At 36.2% G+C, this 24,814-nt stretch overlaps 1 protein-coding gene across 1 annotated transcript; it reads right to left on the reverse strand.

The window, feature by feature from the left end:
* Positions 1 to 2,023: 2,023 nt before the first annotated feature.
* Positions 2,024 to 4,484, reverse strand: LOC140755076 (uncharacterized). The gene is made up of 2 exons (XM_073090270.1): positions 3,958 to 4,484; positions 2,024 to 2,920 (listed from the first exon to the last, which is right to left on the reverse strand). The coding sequence occupies exons 1-2, from the start codon at positions 4,130 to 4,132 to the stop codon at positions 2,211 to 2,213; spliced, it is 885 nt and encodes a 294-aa protein (XP_072946371.1). The 5' UTR covers positions 4,133 to 4,484; the 3' UTR covers positions 2,024 to 2,210.
* Between the last annotated feature and the right edge of the window lie 20,330 nt (positions 4,485 to 24,814).

The following is a 24,814-nucleotide window of genomic DNA, read 5'->3' on the forward strand; positions in this document are numbered from 1 at the left end:
TCTTTAGATAATTTACAATAAAGGTATTTTAAATAAAATGTTAAATAGAAGTTTACTTACTGCAAGTTACTTGTGTCTATTTTTAATGGTTTTGTACTTAAAGGTAAAAAAAAATTCGTAGTTCAATTGCTTTGGCAAAACATTTGGGTGATTTTCCTATCGTACGTTATCGCGCGTCCCACCTTTTTAAAATATAGCAGTAGCAAAAATGCAATCCATTTGCTGGTAAATGGCTAATGCCGCCATGAACATCTGCAAATACCCTAGATAAGATCTTATCCAAAAAAGCAGTGATAGCCTAGTCGAAGAAAGAAACTCGAACTAACTAGAAGTTAGCCAGAAGCTAACTTAGTTAGTTAGCTAGAAGCTAGTTTCTAGGCTAACTAGAAGTTAGCCTAGAAACTCGGCCACTCGATCGAAGGGTCCGAGGTTCAAATATCAAGCACGCACCTCTGATTTTTCAAAAATGTATGTGCGTATTAGATATTAATTATCACTTGATAAACGGTGAAGGAAAACATCGTCAGGAAACCTGCATTCCTGAGAGATTTAAAAAAAATCTTAAAGTTATGTGAAGTCCACCAATACGCACTTGGCCAGCGCGGTAGACTATGGCCTAATCCTTCTCATTATGAGAGGAGACCCGTGCCCAGCAGTGAGACAGTAATGGGTTGTTGATGATGTTGATGGAGATCTTATCTTAGTAGGAATTCTATCTAGGTGGGAATCTCAATTCCTACCTACGGTCAACCACAAATACCTTGCTATCCCTGAAGAAAACGTTGTTGAAATGTTTCCGATTGGTATGTCTCCCTTTACCACACTTTTCGAACGAAAGATAGCAGCGCGTAATACTACTACATGCTAATTTTGAGTTTCAACCCAAGGGATTATAAGTGACGTATTTGAAATATCTATTTAAATATTCCACATTTAAGCATCCGTGTTTCCATGACAAAACAATGCGAAACGTTACCTTTCGCCAACACGTATATGTACGTAACACGGTTAGAGACTGGTTGGAATTGTCTAACTCCTAGGACGGTAATGGTCTCGCATTACCGTCTTAGGAGTTTGACGTCTCGTTGCGGTGAGACTAAGGGAGGCACTACATTCCTGATGGACGGTTTAACGACATTACGAAGTTATGATACTCTTTTACTTTTTGAATAACTTTTTAACCTTATACTTATTACTAGGATTTATTTATCATGTTATCACATTTTCCTTGCCATCACTAATTCCGGATTAACGAGCCCAGAATGAAGTTATCATCAACCTGTTAATTTATTTAATTGTTACCGACGAAGCATTTTACGATTAATTTATAATACTCCCAGAATTAAAAAGAAAATCAGAATCCCTGGGATTTGAACACTGGACTTGGGAAGTCGAATTTTATACCACTAGGCTATCATTGCTCATACTGTACATAAACAGTATGTTTAAACGACCACTATTTCAACACCCACTCTATCTTTTAGTTTCTATTACAACAAGAACACAGTGAAGCGTTACCAACACGTATATTATTATGTACGTAACAAAGTTAGGCTGCGTGCCCAGTAGGCAAACTGTTCGCTGCCGACTGCGTGAGCCGCAAATTTGTGGCAAACCGAAATTCTAGTGAGCGGCAAACTAAGAACAGTTTGCTGGCGTCGCAAGCAAACTGTTCTGAGCTGCCACTGCCGACTAAACCGAGTTCAGTTTACTTTTGTTGTACGAAGGGTGTGGTTGTGTTTGTCAAGATGGATATTTATGAGGTAATTGGTATTTTAGAAGCGATGGAAGAAGATAAATGTAAAAAGAAGCACTGGGTTCATCCATTAAACCAAAAAAGATTAAGTATTGGACAATTTCACGTTCTTTATCCGGAACTCAGGAAATATCCGGAAAAGTTTTACGACTATTTTAATATGACTTCTCTTACATTTGATAAACTGCTGAACTCTATAACCCAATATATTGCTAAAAATAATATCACAAGAGACACAATATGTCCCGAAGAACGGCTCACTATTACATTGAGGTAAGAAAATATGTTAATTTTAATTATTTTTATTTAAAAATCAACAACGTATAAATTTGTAATATTATACCTAACAAGTAAATATTATTGTTTTGATTATTATTGATTTATCACTTCACAAAATCAGTCTTATTAAATAATCATTTGGAATAGGAACTAGCATTAAGTAGGTATGACTAAGTCATTCTTCATCCTCTTTGTGGTCTAAACCACCTCGCAATATGGCTTCTATGTCTTCTATTTCTGCTGAAGAGCTTGTAGAACTATGTGATGGACTATTTCGAGAACTTCGAATGGTGCTGGTGCCAGCAGAGTTGAAGTTGTTTGAGGTTGAAGGATTGTTCTGAACATTTGATGTATTACTTCCACTCATATAGCCGTACTGATATGGATAGCTATTTGTAAACCCAGTTTGCATTAGAGCACGATCATAATTATTGTGTACGTCATACTTTATATTTTTGATTAATTTCATCACTTCAAATCGAAATTCAAAATTTTGTGTAGGGGTCATTGTCTTCATTTCCGGTAAAATAGTTAGTAAAAAGTTCATATCCGGATCGTTTTCTTTTTTTTTATCCATCGATTTAAGTAGTGCCTCCTGAAACATAGTCAGCTTTTTTGGTTTTGGTGTGCTGCGATTGCCTTCTGAGTTAGTAGAACTACTCATATAATCATTTTCATTAATCTCTGAGTCGCTAGATGTCTCAGCTATAATATTGCTGGACGTCTGGTTGTTAGCTCTAGAAACATTTAAAAACTGCAACATATTCAAATAAGGAGTCTTGCGTTTTTTTGGTGCCCCACTTCCACTTTTAAGTGAGGAATCCTTATTTTTTTCTCTGGAGTGATAGTCGCGTAATCCTTTCCATTTTTTTTGTAGGTCTTGTACTGAAACAAAAATAACCAATAGCTCATATTCTTTCAGATTCCTGTCAACTGGACTAAGTTATGGAAAAATTGCCCAGGAGTTTATTGTTGGAAAATCGACGGTACGGAAAATAATAATAGAAACTGCTTGTGTTATATGGGATGTCTTACAGCCACAGAACATGCCAGAGCCTTCTGAAGAATTATGGCTAAAAATCGCAAGAGGATATTATGAAAAAACAAACTATCCAAATTGTATAGGATCTATCGATGGCAAGCATATCCGTATCCGAAAACCACCAAAAAGTGGGTCTAACTATTTTAATTATAAGAAGTTTTTCTCAATTGTTCTGTTAGCCGTAGCAGATGCAAACTGTTCTTTTATAGCTATTGATGTTGGTGCTTGTGGACGAAACGCTGACAGTAATATATTTAGAGAAAGTATTTTTGGCAAAAAATTGGCTCGCGGGTCCTTAAATATTCCTAACTCTATTAAATTGCCTAACTCAAATGGATTACCCCAACCTTTCGTGTTTCTTGGGGATGAAGCATTCGGATTGCAAAAACATATCTTAAGGCCTTTTCCAAATAAAAGTTTAAATAAAGAAGAGCGAATTTACAATTATCGTCATAGTCGGGCTAGAAGGTGTGTAGAATGTGCATTCGGAATTCTAGCAAACAAATGGAGAGTTCTGCATACACCGATTGCTACTAATGTGAATACAACTATCGCTATCGTAAAAGCTGCTTGTATTTTACATAATTTTGTCATAGCAAGAGAACAATCACGATATGCACGTCTTTCGCGTCGTACCTCAACGACTCTTACAAGTGCAAGTAGCCGAATAATTACTGTATCAAATTCTGGTAAAACAACAAGAGACAACTTTAAAAACTATTTTCTTAACGAAGGAAAATTACCCTGGCAAGAGAAATACTTGTAAGCTATAACGTACAGGACGAAATGGTGTGACGGAGTTTGCAAGACATCCGCTACCTATGTGCGTGCGGCTTATAAAATGGAATGTTGCAAAAATAATAAATACAATGGAACTTACTTCTTTTTCTTTTATTGCTTTCTTCTAAGTTTTGCCAATCAGCGTATAGAATTTCAGCGATTTCATTCCAAGCACTCTGCTTTAATACTCTATTACTGTATTCTTCACTCAATATGTTCCATATGCATGGTCGATTTTGTACCTCGGTAATAAACCTTTCCGTTCCAAAGGACATACTTAGATTTTTTGTGGTATGGGTAGTTAGGTTAGGTAGGTATGTAATCGATGAATAACAACACGACCACACGCGTCGATTGTTTATGTCCAACTGTCCGCATGAACTGTTTTCGGCAAACTGTATTCACTACGCCGGCGAACTAAAACCATTTTGCCGCTGACTGGAACCGGTTTTGCTCTGTGTAAGCCGCTGATTGACACAGTCGGCGCGCGTAACGCTGCAAACTGCGAAGAGTGAGCGCTAAACTAGCAAACTGTGAACACTCCATTTAAAATATATGGAAGGACGTACTAAATCGATACGCCGCTAACTCAGTCGGCGGCAAACTGTTTGCCTACTGTGCCCGTAGCCTTAGAGACTGGTTAGAATTGTCTAACGAGCGAGACCATTACCGTCTTAGGAGTTGCGTCTCGCTGCGGTGAGACTAAGAGAGGTACTACATTTCTGACAAACTAACGATATTACGAGGTTAAAATAGTGTTTCAAATATTCTTTAGATTACAAAGGCTTATTAACCGTTTTATCTAGAACCAGTTCAATATTTAAGGAGCATAAAATTGAGTCATTACTGACTCTTTATTTTTTAATATGCCAAGAATTACACAAAATTCAGAAATGCTTGACTGGAACTACAACCCTGTATATATTTATTTTAATATATCGATTAAAATATTTTATATCACTGTAAAAGTTATGTTTAAAAATTCAATATTCTATATACTCTATCTGTGTTTCCATTAAAGCAAAACGTTACCTTTCGCCAACACGTATTTGTACGTAACAAAGTTAGAGACTGGTTGGAATTGTCTAACGAGCGAGACCATTACCGTCTTAGGAGTTTGACGTCTCGTTGCGGTGAGACTAGAGAGGCACTACATTCCTGACGAACTAACGACATCCGTTAAGATACTCTTTCTAATAGTCATTAACTTTATATTAAGTTTATAAATCCTGTTATTACATAAATTCTGTATTTAACGAGTAAAAAAAATATGTTGTAATTTTTAATTGAAAAAAAATTTTAACAAAAAATACAACCGACTTCTATGTCACTACAAAGTAAAAAATAATTAAAATAAATGTTGGTTTAGTACATATTTCTGAAGTCGGCGCTCAATATATTTCGTTGGATAACGATGTAAACAGCGTGTCTAATAGTGATGACATAATAACATTTATATTAATACAATATAAAATTGTATAAACGTGATCATTAATTAAGTTAAGGTCTGAATTTACATTGATTGGAACCGAATTGATTTTATATTGTCTTATATGTTCCAACCTAACCTAACTAAACAGTCAATGATGAACTTGCTTTGCAATTTCATTAGAACCTACGCCAAATACCTTCAAACACAACTCAATTATTCCCATCGGTTGAGGAGTTACATATTTTGTCTCCGAGCCACATTATCAGACTCTTAAATAGTCAATGATGAACTGGCTTTGCAATTTCATTAGAACCTACACCAAATATCTTCAAACACAACTCAATTATTCCCATCGGTTGAGGAGTTACATATTTTGTCTCCGAGCCACGTTATCAGACCCTTAATAGTCAATTAACTGGTTTTGCAATTTCATTAGAACCTACACCAAATATCTTCAAACAAAACTCAATTATACCCATCGGTTGAGGAGTTACATATTTTGTCTCCAGAACCCACTCTGATCCTCATCATATTTAAATGGGACCAACTTCCAGCTCGTCTCTACACAATAAAAAAAGAATTATTAAAATCGGTCCACTAGCGGCGGAGTAATTGGTGTACATACTTAAAAAAAAAAAAAGATACCGGCCGAATTGATAACCACCTCCTTTTTGAAGTCCGTTAAAAATTCGTCTCGTACTGACCTTTATTTCGTTTTTAATTTTTTTACATTTTTATTTATACTAACATTTATTATTTTACATTTTACTTTTGCTATTTGCCTAAATTAAAAAAAGAACCACAAAAAGTTTTCAAGGGTATGTGATGTCTACCAATTCGCACTTGGCCAGCGTGGTGGACTTTGGTCTAATATTTCTCATTCTGAAAGGAGACGCAGACGCGGCAGTGGGATAGTAATGAGTCGATGATCTAAATTAGCATTTAATTAAACAGAACATCATATAATATTGTTAATGGCGTTAATTACAGTTGCTATATCTATTTTAATTTACCTCGGAACCAAACTACTATACGCTAATACTTTGTTAAATGAATGCCGACATTTGGTATTATGATGAATGTGATATTAACTACCATTGGTTAATGGCTTTTAAATTATTGACAAGCTGAGCTTAAATGTATAGTTAATTTTGTGTTACTGAAATATGAGCTTTCAGGAATGTATTTTAATAATCCTTACTAATATTATAAATCCGAAAGTAACTCTGTCTGTCTGTCTGTCTGTCTGGTTGTCTTTTCTTCACGCCTAAACCACTGAACCGATTTTAATGAAATTTTGTACAAAGATAGTCTGAGACCCGAGAAAGGACATAGGGTAGTTTTTATCCCGGAAATCCCACGGGAACTACGGATGGCGATCTGAGATCGATTAATCGGAGAATCGATATTTTGAACCAAAATCGATTATTTTAATCGATCGCCAGTAATGGATCGATTCAGTGAATCGATCTTTCAACCCAAAAGTTCGAAATTCGATTTTTTTATAATTTACCTACAGTTACTTTACTTATCCATGTTAGTCGATCATCTATCTATTTATATAAAAATGAATATTTGTCTATATACATTTTATAAAATCGGAAACTACGCATTTGATCAAATGATGATCTTTTGCAAAGTTGTTGTCCAAGAGCCCACGAAGGTTGGGGAGTTGGTAAGACCAATTTTCGACAGATGGCACCACTGTCATTCCAATGAAGGTACGAATTTTCTGTTTTATGTATGTCATATTATATCTTTAAAATGCGGGCGAAGCCGCGGGCACCACTAGTATATAATATATATTACAAATAAATTCGTTTGAATAACGTGTCACTGAAAGCGTAAGTTCAAGATATTTAAAAGGTGGTAGAACTCTCAGTTGTTCGACTCCGGCGGCACCACCGCCACAACACCTAATTCCGCCTAATAACAGCAGTGTTAACCGCTGTTGTGTTATGGTTTGAAGGGTGTGGTAACGGAGACACACACATTTCCAAGGCGTTCCAGCTTAGTCCGTAAGGGTACCGGCGCGGCCGACCTATGGCCGACCTCGGGTAGGAATCCAGTCTTACCTGGAATTGACAGCAGATGTTCATGGACGCCATCAGGTGGACTGCATGCTCGTCTGTCTATAAAAAAGTCTGGTATAAGTAAGGTCTCACTGAAGGCATAAGTTCAAAATGTAAAACACAAATATTTCGTTTTTGTGTACTTAGGGTTGCGTACTCAAAGGGTAAAAATGGAAACCTCCACACTAAAATATACTATATAATAACTCTACTCAATAGAAAAAATCCAAAAATCTACAACCTTACTGACTAAAGTATATAGATAACTTTTAAGCCTGACGCTGTCGATACTTCGTAACAGGGTGTTAGCCGTCTAATTTATTGCCTTCATCCCTGAAAGGAGTTTAAAAATATTTTTCTAATAAATTGCCAAAATAGTACCCAAAATTTGTTGATAATTGACATTGTGGTAGGTATTTTGTATGATTAATAATTAATATATATATATATATATTTTTATAATATCCGAGTAGCAGACGATCATGCAGTCCACCTGATGGTAAGTGGCTACTGCCGCCCATGGACATCTGTAATCAACCCCAGATAGCATTAGGTATTCCTACCTGAGGTCGGCCAGGTGCGCCGCTACCCCTGAGGACTAAGCTGGAACGCCTCGGAAAAGTCTGTCTCCCTTACCACACCCTTCAAACCGGAACACAGCAGCGCCTAACACTGGTGTTTTTAGGTAGAAATAGGTGTGGCGGTGGTGCCACCGGAGTCGAACCGCAAAGGGTTCTACCACCTTCAATTATTATTTAAAATTATTTTATTATTAGGTTTAAAATATTAATGTTTAATAGTATAATACACACTCGTAGTCTGATGAAAATAGAACCTTATTTCTGCCTAATAACGGCAGTGTAAAGTGCTTTGTTCTACTTTTATAGATGTGGTAAGGGAGACATAGTTATGCAAGGCTTTCCTACTTAGTCCTCAAGGTTCACATCTGTGGCCAACGTCACGTAAAAATCTAGTCTTATATCAGATGTCCATGATTGACAGTAGCCACTTACCATCAGGAGGACTGCATGCTCATCTGCTACTTTAGTATATAAAAAATGCAAACAAAATATTTTTTGGTTTATGAAAGAAAGAATAAAATATATAATGTAATATAATAAATGTTTTTTCTTTATTATTTATTTATTTATACCATAGTATTTGGTAGCTTAAAACACAATTTCGTTGAATTAAGAATTCGTGAATAGGTACAGATATGAAGATATAGATACTATGCATATTCCTTTAATCCATAAGGGATCCAATAACGCCATTTGAGCCTAAAGACCTGAAGCTTTTCAATATAGCTTTTCAATAAGCTGCTTATAAAAATGTCCTGCGATATTATTTTATGCTGCTAAGCTAGGAAGCCATAAACTTCAGACGGTTCACATTTAAGTACTGTAGGAAATGGTAGTTTAATTATAATGTCTTTAAGTAGGATAACTTGACCTTTAGGTCCTAACTTGACCTGTAGCGATATATCCGTAAAAGGAAAATTAAAAAAATATTTTTACTTCAAACAGATATCAAAATTTATAATTCATTTTGAAAGTGGTAGAACCTTATGTGGATCGACTCCGGTGGCACCACCGCCACACCTATTTCTGCATCATAACAGCAGTGTTAGGCGCCGCTGTGTTCTGTTTTGAAGGGTGTGGTAAGGGAGACATACTTTTCCGAGGCGTTCCAGCTTAGTCCTCAGGGGTAGCGGCGCATCTGTGCCCGACCTCAGGTAGGAATATCTAATCCTATCTGGTGTTGTTTACAGATGTCCATGGACGGCAGTAGCCACTTACCATCAAGTGGACTGCAGGCTCGTCTGCTATTCCTATATTATAAAAAAAGATCTTTTAACCATAGATAATTTGGTACTTTGTCTCTTCAAATATTAGTTAACATACTTAAAGCATACCATGAGGTATTTTCATGAACTTATCAAGTAGTGTAAATGTTTATTTTGAGCATCATTTAAAGCGCAAATACAGGTAAGTTTATTAGTCAATAAACTAAAGCCAAAGTGTTTACTGGCGTCGGTTCTCAAAGTTTGCAAAGGGAACGTTGACTGAGGTAAACCCACAACTACCTTAATATAACATTGTACGTATTTATTTTAGTTTTGAAAGGTAGTAGAGCTAGTATGGGAAGGGACCTGTGAGGTGCCACCTTTTTAGGCTTCTGTCCCCAAAGCCAAGTGCAAGTCGAATTCGCACATTGACGGTTCCGTGTCACCATTTTTTTATTATTTTTAGTATTTTTATTGTAGCAGCCATTGAAGTAATATTGTGAAAATTTTAACTCTATTTATTACGGTCCAGTAGATAAAGCGAAAAACGCTGAAAAATAGCGGTTTCTTGAATAGCGACCCCTATTAATTTCTAACTTTTTTATTTTTAGTATTTGTTGTTATACTTTCCACCGTTATACACATTCTATGCAAATTTGAAGTGTCTATCTATTATAGTTCCAGTAACAGACTTAGCAACAGGATTCCGTTTTTACCCCTTGGGTACGGAACCCTAAAATGTGTTTGTTAGACTATATATGGCTACTTATTCTAGTAGGTATATATTTCAACACCCAATACTGTTCTATGTTCAAATCGAAATCCACTATTCTGGTACATCCACAAAACTTTTAATTAGTCGGCGCCCACACCTGTGTTATTTCTGATAAACGGTTCCCATTTATCTCAATGTTATCGAGGTTAATTACACTGTTCTTTGAGCTTTGGCTCCCATTACTTATGACGAAGCAGTGATAGCCTAGTGGTTAAGAAACGCGGCCTCTCGATCGAGGGGTCCGAGGTTCAAATCCCAGGCAACGCACCTCTGATTTTCAAATTTATGTGCGTATTAGAAATTAATTATCACTTGCTTAAACGGTGAAGGAAAACATCGTGAGGAAACCTGCATACCTGAGCGATTTATAAAAAATCTTAAAGGTATGTGAAGTCTACCAATACGCACCTGGCCAGCGCGGTGGACTATGGCCTAATCCTTCTCATTCTGAGAGGAGACCCGTGCCCAGCAGTGGGACAGTAATGGGTTGATGACGATGATGATGATGACTTATGACGTGATTATTATAATCTATAATACTTAGGATGGTAGAACCCTTTGTGTTCCGACTCCGGCGGCACTACCGCCTCACCTATTTCTGCCTTATAACAGCAGTGTTAAGCGCTGCCGTGTTCTAGTTTGAAGAGTGTGGTAAGGGAGACATACTTTTCCGAGGTGTTTCAGCTTAATCCTCAGGGCGGCACACCTATTTTTTATTTATTTTATTAATCTAATTAGAACGGCCGAGGCCACTTACACTAACTAGACAGATATAACTTGATTTTAACGAGTCCAATGAAATTTTCCTAAATGTATGGGCATCGAAAATGTTTTATTAAAGCGATCAATTTTTAACCACCGGGCGATTAAAGTAATAATAAATAGAGTTATACGGATACAGTATATAGTGTCTGTAATACCAAGTGCCCAGAATAACGAGGATACCGTGTCCACTACGTAAATGGGTTTCCAGCACTCCAAAAGCAAATCAAATCAAATCAAAATTTTTTATTCAAAGTAGGTTCTTTACAGATCACTTTTTGAATGTCAAAGCAACTACCACCACTTCACAAGGTGTTTCGTTATGGAGAAGAAGCGGCGAAAGAAACTCCATAACACACATCTTTTAAAAAAAAATGTTTTTGACAATGTTAACTTAACGTAATGGTACATGTGGAGCTGGAGCTAATTCAGACCACACCGTTTTGTCAGTCAAATAATCACTTACTTTATAGTACGCTTTTTTACATAGCGTTAGTTTAACGACATGTTTAAACTTTTTTTCTGTGAGATTCAAAATGTGGTCGGGTATTTTATTGTAGTAGCGAATACAGTTGCCCACGAAAGATCTAGCCACCTTACATAATCTATGTTTAGGAATTACTAATTTATTTCTATTTCTGGTATTAAAGTTATGGTGGTTACTATTTTTTTCAAACATATCAGTGTGTTTTCTTACATACATAATATTTTCATAAATGTATTGACTATGCACCGTCAATATATTAATAGTGGGAAACAGTTCTCTTAGGGACTCACCACGCCGCAGACTATATATTGACCTTATTGCTCTTTTTTGAATAGTAAATATAGAGTCTATGTCAGCAGCACTGCCCCACAGTAGAATGCCATAAGACATAATGCTGTGAAAGTAACTGAAATAGACAAGTCTGGCAGTGGGTATGTCTGTTAACTGTCTAATTCTTCTGACTGCAAAAGCTGCAGTACTAAGTCTGCTGGACAAAGCAGAGATGTGGGGACCCCACTGGAGTTTAGAATCAATGGTAATCCCCAAGAAAACAGTTTCATTGACGAATTGCAAAGTCTCACCATTTAGAGCGACATTCAACTCCTTACATTTGGTAGCATAAATTTAATACATTTAGTTTTATTAGAATTTAAGAGTAGGTTGTTTGCATCAAACCAGTTCTGAATCAAGCAAAGAGTTTCATTAATATCGTTCGTATCCTGTGATTGTCGTTTTACTCTAAACACCAAGGAAGTGTCATCAGCAAACAAAACAACCTCAGATAAATCCTTTACTACATTTGGCAAATCATTTATATAAACTAAAAATAGAAACGGACCTAGGATGGAGCCCTGAGGTACACCTATTTTAATATTAGAACCTGCTGATAATGCTCCATTTACTTGCACTCGTTGGACTCTATTGTTTAAATAAGAATTTATCAACTTTAGAGAATTTCCCTGAATACCATAATATTGTAATTTTAACAATAAGGTTTTATGATCAACACAATCAAAAGCTTTAGACAAGTCACAAAAAATACCTATAGCATCATGTGCTTGTTCCCAACAATCAAAAATATGTCGCAGCAATTGAACACCAGCATCTGTGGTAGAACGGCCTTTAGTAAAGCCAAATTGCTTTTGAAAATTTTAATAATTGGGAGACTCGATAAAACTTTTAATTACTTATCGTGTCCACCTGTTCCCGTTATCCCAGATTAACGTCCTCCATTTATCTCGGGATATCAGGGTTAATTATGGTGTTTGACCTTCATCTGATCCCTTATATCTACATACATAGATGTAGATGCGTACGTTCGCATATTCTTCATAGACTGTTTTTGACTTTATAGCCTATGTATATAGTGACTTGTCCCTGTAGTTCCGGGACTAGAATATGGTTACGGTATTCCATGCCTGTTGTAGGTGACGAAAAGGGGGCTTCCAGGGTTGCGGGTGGCAAGAGTGGGAGCGAACCGTCCATTAAACGACCCCGGGAATGACGGCGGTGTGTGTGGTCGCATCCCGTCGTAAACGCAAGATGGTGTCGGAAGAGCGAAACCTGCTCCCCAGGGCAGAGCCCAATCGGAGCATCGCGCTTGGAGGACTCCGTTTGTGTTCCGTCGGAGATCCCGGAGTTCTCCACCATGAGCCGAGGACGGCCACCAGGGTGGTTTTAGTGCAGTAAAAATCCCACATAACCCGGAATCGCTTCCACGTCGTCGGGTACCTTTTGAACGTGTCTCCCTCGTAAACAAAAGAAAAGGTGACAAAGAATTAAAGTAACCCTTCGGGGTTCGGTTCCTGAGGCACCGTTGTCACACTTATTTCTATTTTATAACAGCAGTGTTAAGGCTGCTGAGGTTCAACCCTTGAGGCACCAAGGCTCATTTTTGTCTAATAACAGCAAGGTTTAGCACTGTTGTTTGCCGATTTGAAGGATGTGGTAAGGGAAACATATTTATCCGCGACATTCCAACTTAATCCTCAGGAATAGCAACGCTTCAGTAGGCGTCCTCAGAACTGTAATCTTATCTGGCATCAATTAAAAACGTCCGTGAGCAGCAGCAGCTTCTTACCATTAGATGCACTGCAATTTCGTGTGCTACTTCTATATTAAAATTGCTATCAACCAGACTAACTGAACCACAATAAATCTAACGAGATAATTAAATAAGGGTGAAAGATGCGTTCTCTGATTACGTGTCTGGATGCTGGAAACCTTCCAATACTGGTTTCCATTAAACCGAAACCAACTTAATAGATTACGTTAATTAAAATGTATGTACTAGGAAACTATTTTTGTGCGAACATTTCACTAACATGAAATACGTTTTGGTTGTTTTCTTCTGGAATAGTGGATTAGTTTGTATCTTTCGAAGTCATTTTATATTTAATACTAGCTGACCCGGCAAACTTTATACCGCCCCAAAATATATTTATCAAATATATTTCATATAAAGTGTAGCCTATGTTACTCCTGGATAATGTAGCTTTCGAATGGTGAAAGAATTTTTAAAATCGGTCCAGTAGTTTTTGAGCCTATTCATTACAACCAAACAAACAAAGTTTTCCTCTTTATAATATTAGTGTAGATTAACTTAGTTTTTTAATTCAAGTTTTTAGCCCACTTGACCGTAAATTATCGTTAACTCAGACAGGCAAAAAGACCTATGGTATATGGATAGCCGAATGTTTGAATTTCGAACACGTATATTTTCTTTCATAGTTATTAGAAGTTACTTATCTTTTGCTTTAACGACCCGCATGACGAAGCGATCGCCATACTAGTCTGACGCCAGAGGGTCCCGGGTTTGATCCCCGGGCAAACAGGTAAAATAAACGTCATATTCATCAGAAAACCATGAAAAAAATTTGATGATAATATTTTTCTTTTAATCTACCCAACCTAAAACACCTTGGTAAGTGCCAAATCCATTTAATTGTATTAAATGGATATCGACAATACTGGGGTGCCCTCAAGACCTAAAAACATTCCGTTTTCAAAGGTAGGACCGGACCGGAATGGAACAGGGGATTAATTGCCAACCCTACTCTAATTTACGGATTTAATTTAAAGGAATTTAAAAAAATTGGCTCACCTTTTAAACATACCTCTTAAGTATATAAAAACTGTACTATTTAAAAAATAATAACCTAAAAAGAAAAAAAGGAATATTGCTTATGTCACTCCCACACTTAAGATGAATCCAACAACACCTTATATTATATTTCTACCTTTAATTTTTTTATTTATATTTATATTTCAAATCCTTCAAGGCGTTTTGGCTGTAACATTACCCTCCAAACATATAACTGGCGGACTCGAACCAACAGTTTTTTCTTAAGAAAGTTACAAATACCAAAATCTAGAGGTAAATAAGAAAAATAAACAAAATATAGAACAATACATCAAATAAAGAGGACACAAACATAAAATAACGTATTAAATACATAAACATTTCAATGATGAAATATAATCGAGATATACTCATATATTTTTTTTTAATTTAATACAAAACTTAAATCGATCTCAAAACGCTGGCCTTAAACGATCTCATTGTACCTTTAAAAGGTTCCTAATGATACGGAAGTGGTCATTAATTACCAACCCGATTGTAATTTTGGTTTTAAATAACAGGATATTTCAAATTTAGAACCATTTTACCTTTTAAAGATATCCCATTCTCGGAAGATAAAAGTTTGTGGGAGGAAAATATAAAAAAATGATAATATATTTTTAGAAACGCCCATAGTAACGACTTGTACGACGACGTTACTGTCCCTATAACTGTCCCACTGCTGGGCACGGGTCTCCTCTTATAATGAGATGGATAAGCCCTTAGTCCACCGCGCTGGCCAAGTGCGTATGGGTAGACTTCATATACCTTTGGAGATTCCTTTTTTTTTAATCTCTCAGTTATGCAGGTTTCCTCACGATGTTTTCACCTTCACCTTCACCGTTTGGCAAGTGATAATTAATTTCTAATACGCACATAACTTTGAAAAATCAGAGGTGCGTGCCTGGGATTTGAACCTCGGACCCCTCGATCGAGAGGCCGAGTTTCTTGACCACTACGCTATCACTGCTATTATAGGTTTAGCGAAGAGAAAAAATCTATAGAGGACATTAGGTGCTTTGAAGGTGTGGTATATGAACAAAGTAGCTTATAAGAGACGAATTTTTCCTTTGTATTTATAGTAATAGAACACGCAATTCATCTGGTGGTAAGTGGCTTTTGCTATCCAAGTAGCTCTATAACCAACCTCAGATAGTATTAGAGTCCTATGTGAAGTCGGCCATTGATGCTTCGCTCCCCTGGGGACTAAGTTCGAACGCATCTGAGAAGTATTTATAAATATGAAAACTGAATAAACACCATAACCAAATATTTTATTGTAACTATCTATGGTTGCCATCAAACTCGAAAACTTGTTCGTTAGAATAAACAGTAACTCTTCAAGAATAAGTGCCATGCACTATTAATTGTAAATCCGTTTCAAATAGATGCTATGTAAATCTAATTTAAATGGTCTCCAACGCTTTGTCATGCGCAATAATATTCTTAGTCGCACATGGTCGATGCCAGAACAATACCTCTATTAGAAACAATGAGACAATTACCCTAATTTACAATAACCACATATAACATGTGTGTATTGTAATGATGTGCCAAGTCGGCCATTTTTGGCATTCGAGTACTTTAGTACTCATATAAAAAAGAATCGAGTCAGTACTCGAGTCCAAAGTATTCACAAAGTACTCGAATACTTTGCACAACATACAGTCCAATAGCTCAATAGCACGGAAGAGCAAAAAAAAAAACGCCAAAACGCCACTCACTACACAAAATTAAACAAGTTTTTACTTGTACGAGTAGTAGTTGAAGTGTACGAGTATCGTCAGTATTCGAGTATTACTGGTACTCGAGTATCACTATTGGTACTCGAGTATGCGAGTTTATGTAAGTACTCGAGTACTGACTCGAGTCGACCTGACTCGGCACATCTCTAGTGTATTGTAGACAGCTTGCTTTATAAGGTGTGATATAATAACTATAACTATACTACTAAATATTAATTGGGTTTACCAAAAGTACCAATACGTACTAATGATACCAAGGGAGTGATGTATTATGATGAATTGAAGTCTGGTAAAGGTATAGAAATGAAAGTGGTAGAAGCCTTTATGGTTCGACTCCGGCGGCGGCACCGCAACACCTATTTCTGCATCATAACAGCAGTGTTAAGCGCTGTCCGTGTTCTGGTTTGAAGGGTGTGGTAAGGGAGATATATTTTTCCAAGACGTTCTAGCTTAGTCCTCAAGGGAAGCGGCGCATCTGTTGCCGACCTCAGGTAGGAATATCTAATCCAATCTGGGGTTCATTACAAGTCCATGGCGGCAGTAGCAACTTACCATCAGGTGGACTGCACGCTCGTCTGCTACTCGTATATTATAATAAGTTCTTATATTTTTTTTCCAAAAGTAATAAACTAACATTTGGCAATACAACGCTTGATAGTATTTACATAAAGTTCAGAACTTTCTGCAGAAATTCGGAAGCGAAAACTGATCGACGTCAAAAGGTATTTTCAATTTCACCTGCGATTTGCATATTCGATGAGACGATAGCGAGACAATGGATTTGCATAGAATGAAGTAAAACAAAAGCTATATTTCTAAATACTTCAGATAATATTACATGAAGGTGGTATAAATCTACGTGTATACAAGTTTGACGACCCGCGTGGCAGAGCGGTCACCATACCGGTCTGACGCTCAGAAGCTCCCAGACAGATTTCTAAATGATGAATTTAGGTTTCTGTTTCTGGATCTGGGTGTTTGTGTATTTGTCTCTGTGTGTATCCATACCCATACAGGGAATCCTAGTGGGGGGCTGTGAGTGAAGAAAGCGTAAGCGTATAAAGCTGAATATGGGGCTTTCCAGCTTCTAAGGAGCAGGAACGCACCTATGATTGTACTTGGGCCAAAGTCTTGTATTATTTGGTGTTACTTACTAGTTGATTTATCAGATGTGTTTAATGTCTTTAATAGTCTCATTAGTTGTATACGAGTGACAGTAGTCACTAAACATTTGTTAATCTGCTGCTCTGTTGCTGCTACTACTAGATAAGAATGTTACAATTATGCGAAAGTTACTTCTGATGTAGGAATTAAAGCGACGTCGTAAGGCATTTTCAATGTCCCCTACAAAATAACTCCTATAACGCAGCTGATGATGGGCAATATGCGAAGTTGAAAATAACTTACAACAATTACAACAAGTTATTTTTTTTATATCTATAAAAAACGTTTCTGCTGTATTATGTAAGAAGGTTTCTAGATCGACGTCAGAAAGCATTTTCGACTCCTCCTACTATTTGCATTTTTGATAGAAAGATCTCTTGATCACAATGCGGGTCTTATGTGGAATTTTCCAAAATCCGGGAAAGTATTTCTTAAACCGTAAAAACATGACCTCGCAGAATTATTTGGTAAGTAATTTATTGACGCCGAAAAGCACTTTCAGTTTCACGTACAATTTGAATGTTTAAAGAACTGGAATCTCTTGATGGTGTCGTTGGGAATTTAAAGAAAACCTTCTTAAATATGTGATAGCTTCATTTGTTTGTTTTTTATACACATATCAAAGTAACATCATAAATGATAGTATCACCAAATCCTTATAAGCAATCTGAAGTTGACCCAAGCATTGCTATCGTCCAGTACTATGTCAAAATACCTCATCTCCACGTGTCACATTCTTTTTCTTCATGTGCCTCTTCACTACTGAAGGTTGGCACTCTCTGTAAATGGCCAAGAGAAAGAGTTGATCGACAGAGGTGATTTAAACGTGTCACATATACGAGTTGTAATGTTGACTTACTCCTAAATGACAAAAGCAAAATGTCCTTTTCTAGGAAAGTCAATAAGTCTAATGTCGTCAAGTATCAATAAGTCTAGAGTCGTTGTCGTCGTCAAAAGGGTCGTCTTAGTAAAATCTTAAAAAAAAGTTTTCAAAGGTGTGTGAAGTCTACGAAAATGCACTTTGCCAGCGGGGTGGACCTACTCCATCTCATTCTAAGAAGAAACCCTTGCTCAGCAGTGGAACAGTAATGGGTTCGTGATGATGATGATGAGAGAAGTCTATATTTAGGTAACAGTTTTTAAATATATCCAAATAAATCTATACAACAAATAGCATCAGACAAAAACAGTACTTTTTAAAACTAAATGTATAGTACGAGCAGATAGGTATTATTCCGGACGAAGGAAATTAATAGTCGTCAGGCGGTATTTTCAATTTCACCTGCGATTTGCATATTCGATGAGATGGGACCATGATGGCGGATTTGCATCGAACACGAAAAAAGTCTCTCACAATATAACGAGCGTCATTGCTTTAATGTTCTACGACTCTCTTTGATCATGGATTTGGATTTTGGATTCTTAACTAAAACAATTCTTTCTTTAAAAAATAAAAATGCAGCCTCGACAGCCTCGACAGAGATCGTTTCACTGAAACAATTTCATTTATTTTGTTTATTTTTTTTTTCTACATAAATACTCATTCTTCTTTCTCCTCTCGTGCTACATTTTTCCTGTGCCGTGGATGCCATGGACACATAACAAAAATCTAGATTTATCATCTAGATATCTGTTTGGCCGGGGATCGAACCCAGAATCCATTGCCTGTCAGAACGGTATGATGACCACTCCGCCACATAGCCTTTGATTTTTTTATCACTAGACAATAATTTGGTTGATCAATAAAATATTTCCGCCAACTACAAAACCAAAAAAAAAACTTCAGAACATAGTCTTTGTACAGCTAGACGATCCTAATCACTAATACGCTGCTCCTCCTGATAAGTAAAATTAAATAATTCTATGTCATTATGACCTCCTTCGTCTCTTCTTAGAATTAAAACGCACCATCAGAACTGTTAGGGCAAAAATTAAAGAACTGTTCAGCTTAAGAAGTTCCCATTTTGCTTGTCACTACCATAATCCCTGGAACAACGATAACAATGTGCCCTAATTACGCGTTACCGTAATCAAAGGGCAATGTACGGTCTCCTATATCCACAAGATTGAATCAAGGCATATTAGCATTCTGTGACGTCAAAGCAGCATTCCTTCGACTACGGCACGGTGAAGCGCATAGCATCCTGCGAGCGAAGGATTTTCGGTATATTGATTACAAGTTCTTCACTTTAAGCTCTTTTCTATTTAAAAAAAACGTTGTTTAATTCTTCAACAATTAAATAAATAGCTAAATAATTCCTTCTCCACTCATAGTGTCATTCTTTTATTTTTTCCTGTGGTGTACCATGAATATACACACAGATGATATAGCAGACACCCAGAAACAGACCAGAAGTCTCAATTTATCACATACATATTTTTCCGGCCGGGAATCAAACCTGGAACCTACTACGTATCAGACTAGTCACCGCTTCGCCACGAGGATCGTCGCTTTGATTATTTTTGTAACCAATAACTAAAAGGTAATTTTAATGTCATATTAGTATGGGTCCCCTTTATTACCACTTAAAACACTAATATTTCTTATAAGGCAGGGATAGAAAAAAACGTACAGTTTTATAAACTCCCACTTCACCAGTCACTACCATAATCCCTGGAACAACGATAACAATGTGCCCTAATTACGCATTACCGTAATCAAAGGCCAATGTACGGTATCCTATATCCACAAGATTGAATCAAGGCATTTTAGCATTCTGTGACGTCAAAGCAACATTCCTTCGACTACTGCACGGTGAAGCGCATAGCATCCTGCGAGCGAAGGATTTTCGGTACATTGATTACACGGTAGCTTGAAATCAAACGGTACGGAACTTTCTTAATTTTAAGCTATTTTCCTGTAAATATTTTTAAGACTTTATTTAACACTTTAATCATTACATTAATAGACAAGTAACGCTTTCGCCACTCATAATCTCATTCTATTACTTTTTTCCTGTGATGTAGCAAATACCCAGACCCAGACCAGAAATGTAAATTTATCATTTAGATATTTGTCTACCCGGGTATCGAACCTGGAACCTACTGCTTATCACATCGGTGACCGCACCGCCAGACGAACGTAGCATTGTTTATTTTTGTGATCAGTACCAAAGCGTAATTTAAATTTCTTCTCAGTATGGATCCCCTTTATTAACTGTTAGAAGCCCATGGTCACATTTCTTATAGGGCACAAGTAGAAGAAACTTACAGATTTAGTAGATTCCCGTTCATTTGTCACTACCATAATCCCTGGAACATCAATAACAATGTGCAGTAATTACGCGTTACCGTAATCAAAGGCCAATGTACGGTGTCCTATATCCACAAGATTGAATCAAGGCATGTTAGCATTCTGTGACGTCAAAGCAGCATTCCTTCGACTACTGCACGGTGAAGCGCATAGCATCCTGCGAGCGAAGGATTTTCGGTATATTGATTACAAGTTCTTCACTTTAAGCTCTTTTCTTTTTAAAAAAACGTTGTTTAATTCATCAACAATTAAATAAATAGCTAAATAATTCCTTCTCTACTCATAGTGTCATTCTTTTATTTTTTTATGTGGTGTACCATGAATATACACACAGATGATATAGCAAACACCCAGAAACAGACCAGAAGTCTCAATTTATCACATACATATTTTTCCGGCCGGGAATCAAACCTGGAACCTACTGCTTATCAGACTAGTCACCGCTTTTCCACGAGGATCGTCGCTTTGATTATTTTTGTAACCAATAACTAAAAGGTAATTTTAATGCCATATTAGTATGGGTCCCCTTTATTACCACTTAAAAACATTAATATCTCTTATAAGGCAGAAATAGAAAAAACTTACAGTTTTATAAACTCTCACTTCACCAGTCACTACCATAATCCCTGGAACAACGATAACAATGTGCCCTAATTACGCGTTACCGTAATCAAAGGGCAATGTACGGTATCCTATATCCACAATATTGAATCAAGGCATATTAGCATTCTGTGACGTCAAAGCAGCATTCCTTCGACTACTGCACGGTGAAGCGCATAGCATCCTGCGAGCGAAGGATTTTCGGTACATTGATTACACGGTAGCTTGAAATCAAACGGTACGGAACTTTCTTCATTTTAAGCTATTTTCCTGTAAATATTTTTAAGACTTTATTTAATACTTTAATCATTACATTAAGAGACAAGTAACGCTTTCGCCACTCATAATCTCATTCTATTACTTTTTTCCTGTGGTGTAGCAAATACCCAGACCCAGACCAGAAATGTTAATTTATCACTTAGATATTTGTCTACCCGGGTATCGAACCTGGAACCTATTGCTTATCAGATCGGTGACCGCACCGCCAGACGAACGTAGCATTGTTTATTTTTGTGATCAGTACCTAAACGTAATTTATATTTCTTCTCAGTATGGATCCCCTTAGCTAGAAGAGTTAACCCTTAGAAACCCATGGTCACATTTCTTATAGGGCACAAGTAGAAGAAACTTACAGATTTAGTAGATTCCCGTTCATTTGTCACTACCATAATCCCTGGAACATCAATAACAATGTGCAGTAATTACGCGTTACCGTAATCAAAGGGCAATGTACGGTATCCTATATCCACAATATTGAATCAAGGCATGTTAGCATTCTGTGACGTCAAAGCAGCATTCCTTCGGCTACTGCACGGTGAAGCGCATAGCATCCTGCGAGCGAAGGATTTTCGGTATATTGATTACAAGTTCTTCACTTTAACCTCTTTTCTATTTAAAAAAACGTTGTTTAATTCTTCAACAATTAAGTAAATAGCTAAATAATTCCTTCTCCACTCATAGTGTCATTCTTTTATTTTTTCCTGTGGTGTACCATAGATATACACACAGATGATATAGCAAACACCCAGAAACAGACCAGAAGTCTCAATTTATCACATACATATTTTTACGGCCGGGTATCGAACCTGGAACCTATTGCTTATCAGATCGGTGACCGCACCTCCAGACGAACGTAGCATTGTTTATTTTTGTGATCAGTAGGTACCTAAGCGTAATTTAAATTTCTTCTCAGTATGGATCCCCTTTATTAACTCTTAGAAGCCCATGGTCATATCATTTATAGGGCACAAGTAGAAGAAACTTACAGATTTAGTAGATTCCCGTTCATTTGTCACTACCATAATCCCTGGAACATCAATAACAATGTGCAGTAATTACGCGTTACCGTAATCAAAGGCCAATGTACGGTATCCTATATCCACAAGATTGAATCAAGGCATGTTAGCATTCTGTGACGTCAAAGCAGCATTCCTTCGGCTACTGCACGGTGAAGCGCATAGCATCCTGCGAGCGAAGGATTTTCGGTACATTGATTGCACGGTAGGTTGAAATCAAACGGTAGGGAATTTCTTTTACTATGAGGTATTTTATGTAATTGTTTTCTTGTTAATATTTTATTATCCTGTCAAAAATATTCCAACTTAACATTCAGGGAGTTATGGGAGCTGCGCGTGCGAGTCGAAATAGTCTGTTTCGCGAACGAATTAATAGGTTTATTTAAATTTTTACACAACTTACAACAAAAAATGTGAGCCGTCACGGGACGCCTGGCAGATGTGAAACATCGACTATATTTTGTAAAAGTAGGTAATATGCAGAAAAAAACATATTAATTTTTTAATGTTCATATTTATAACAAATAAGAAAAAACTTTCGTGCGCTGCACGCCATCAGCTGATTTTGAAATACAATTCTGTCAGTCTTAATAAATTTATTCTCTGAGAAGAATGACATTAAAATTAATTAATAATTTAAAAACATTGTATGCAATGATTTTTATGTGAATTTTAATCTACCAAGATAGTAGATTTTACATTTGCTGGCGCTCAAAACACACCAAATATACGCGTGCTTAATGCACAGATAAATGCATACTTTAATTATAAAAAAATAATTAACTTACTGATGACTTGATGGTGTGTCATAGTGTGATTTTGCTTTCTTTGCAGAAGGCTGATCACTTTCACTCTCTAAATTATCACGGTCAGACATTTTATTATCAGAAAAATAAGCGGGCAATACTTAAAACATACAAAATACGTCGAGTGGTGTAAAACGAGTTAAAACGACTCCAGTCGCTCTCGCGCGGCGTAGTAATACACACGAATGTCACTGAACACGTTAAACGTCATTATTTTGAATTTTAAGCCTCAAAATGCCTTCTTGTGCAATGCATAAATGCAAAAATTATGCTCGAAAAAGAAACAAGATTCATGGAATCACCTATCACACGTAAATGAAGAGAAATTATTAAATTTTGTTTATTTTTCGTGTTCGATCCGCCATGATTACATGAGTAACCAGAAAGAGACAAAGTATGTTTTTGTCAATGAAAGTGATAAAGACGCAAAATGCATGGTCATGCACTTTCATTGACAAAAACTTTCATTGATTGAATTGAACTGTCATAGATCAATGAAAAAATTTTCATTGATCTATGACCATAGATCAACAGAACAGAAGTGACATTTTATTGAAGCTCACGATGTTCATACGTGTATGTTATAGTTTAAGATCCCACTGCTTAATTTTTATATTAGTGTGTTTTAGTCAAAATATAACTTTTTATAGTTTATTTTAATAAAATAAAATCGATATATGGGAAATTCTGTATCCTAATCTCTAAATTTTCTTCGATATCTGTGGTAAATAATAAAAAATATTACCATAAAATTTATATAGGATAGTATACGGTATTTTAAAATTTCTTTAATTGAATAAATTAACCTAAACATAATTTAATAAACAATCTTTGTATAGCCAGAAATTAATCCTCAAAAAGACCACGGTAAGATTATATAAAATTCGCATGTCACGTTGTTAGTTACTGTACTCCTGCGAAACGCTCTTACTTATTTTCATCAAAATTTATATGCATATTCAGTAAGTCTGAGAATTGGCTACTATCTATCTATTTTTCATATCTCTTAAGTGATAAGGGTTGTTCACCCTTAACATTTTTTTTATTTATATGGCAACACAATGTTTGCTGGGTCAGCTAGTACATATATAAATAAACACAACTTTGCAATTAATGGTCGTGTGTAAAATAAAACTGAAAATAATAAACATAAATTAGTAAAGATACTTCGCCGCCTTGAAATTGAATGAAGCCACAAACGGCTTATTAGTAAGTTTTTTTTGAATTCTTGACAAATAAAAACATTTTTAGAGAAAATTTACAAATAAATAACTAATACTGCGTAATTTACATAATAGATAAATAATTATTTCAAATATTTTAGGGACATTTTAGCACGGAGACGTGGCAAAACTTTTTTACGCAACTATTTCAATTCTCAAAACTGGGTACATTTTCTTGTTAGGAGTGAGTAATCTTTACTAATATACGATAATAAATATAAACAATTTTTAAATCGTATATTTTAAACCAGTCGATACATCTGTATAGATACATTCTTTCATCAAATTATATATTTATATAATAATAATTTATTTAGTTAAACTGTACTATAACATTTCTACGTAAACGATGTACTAAAACTATTATCGACAGTTCTGGACATTTTTTACCTTCTGTTCCATTATTTCATTGTCTTTGACAAGCATGAGTATCAAT

This window comes from Epargyreus clarus, unplaced genomic scaffold (genome assembly GCF_041222505.1).
Source record: "Epargyreus clarus isolate Ecla_fem2 unplaced genomic scaffold, WU_Ecla_fem_2.2 ptg000032l, whole genome shotgun sequence".
Lineage (NCBI taxonomy): Eukaryota > Metazoa > Arthropoda > Insecta > Lepidoptera > Hesperiidae > Epargyreus > Epargyreus clarus.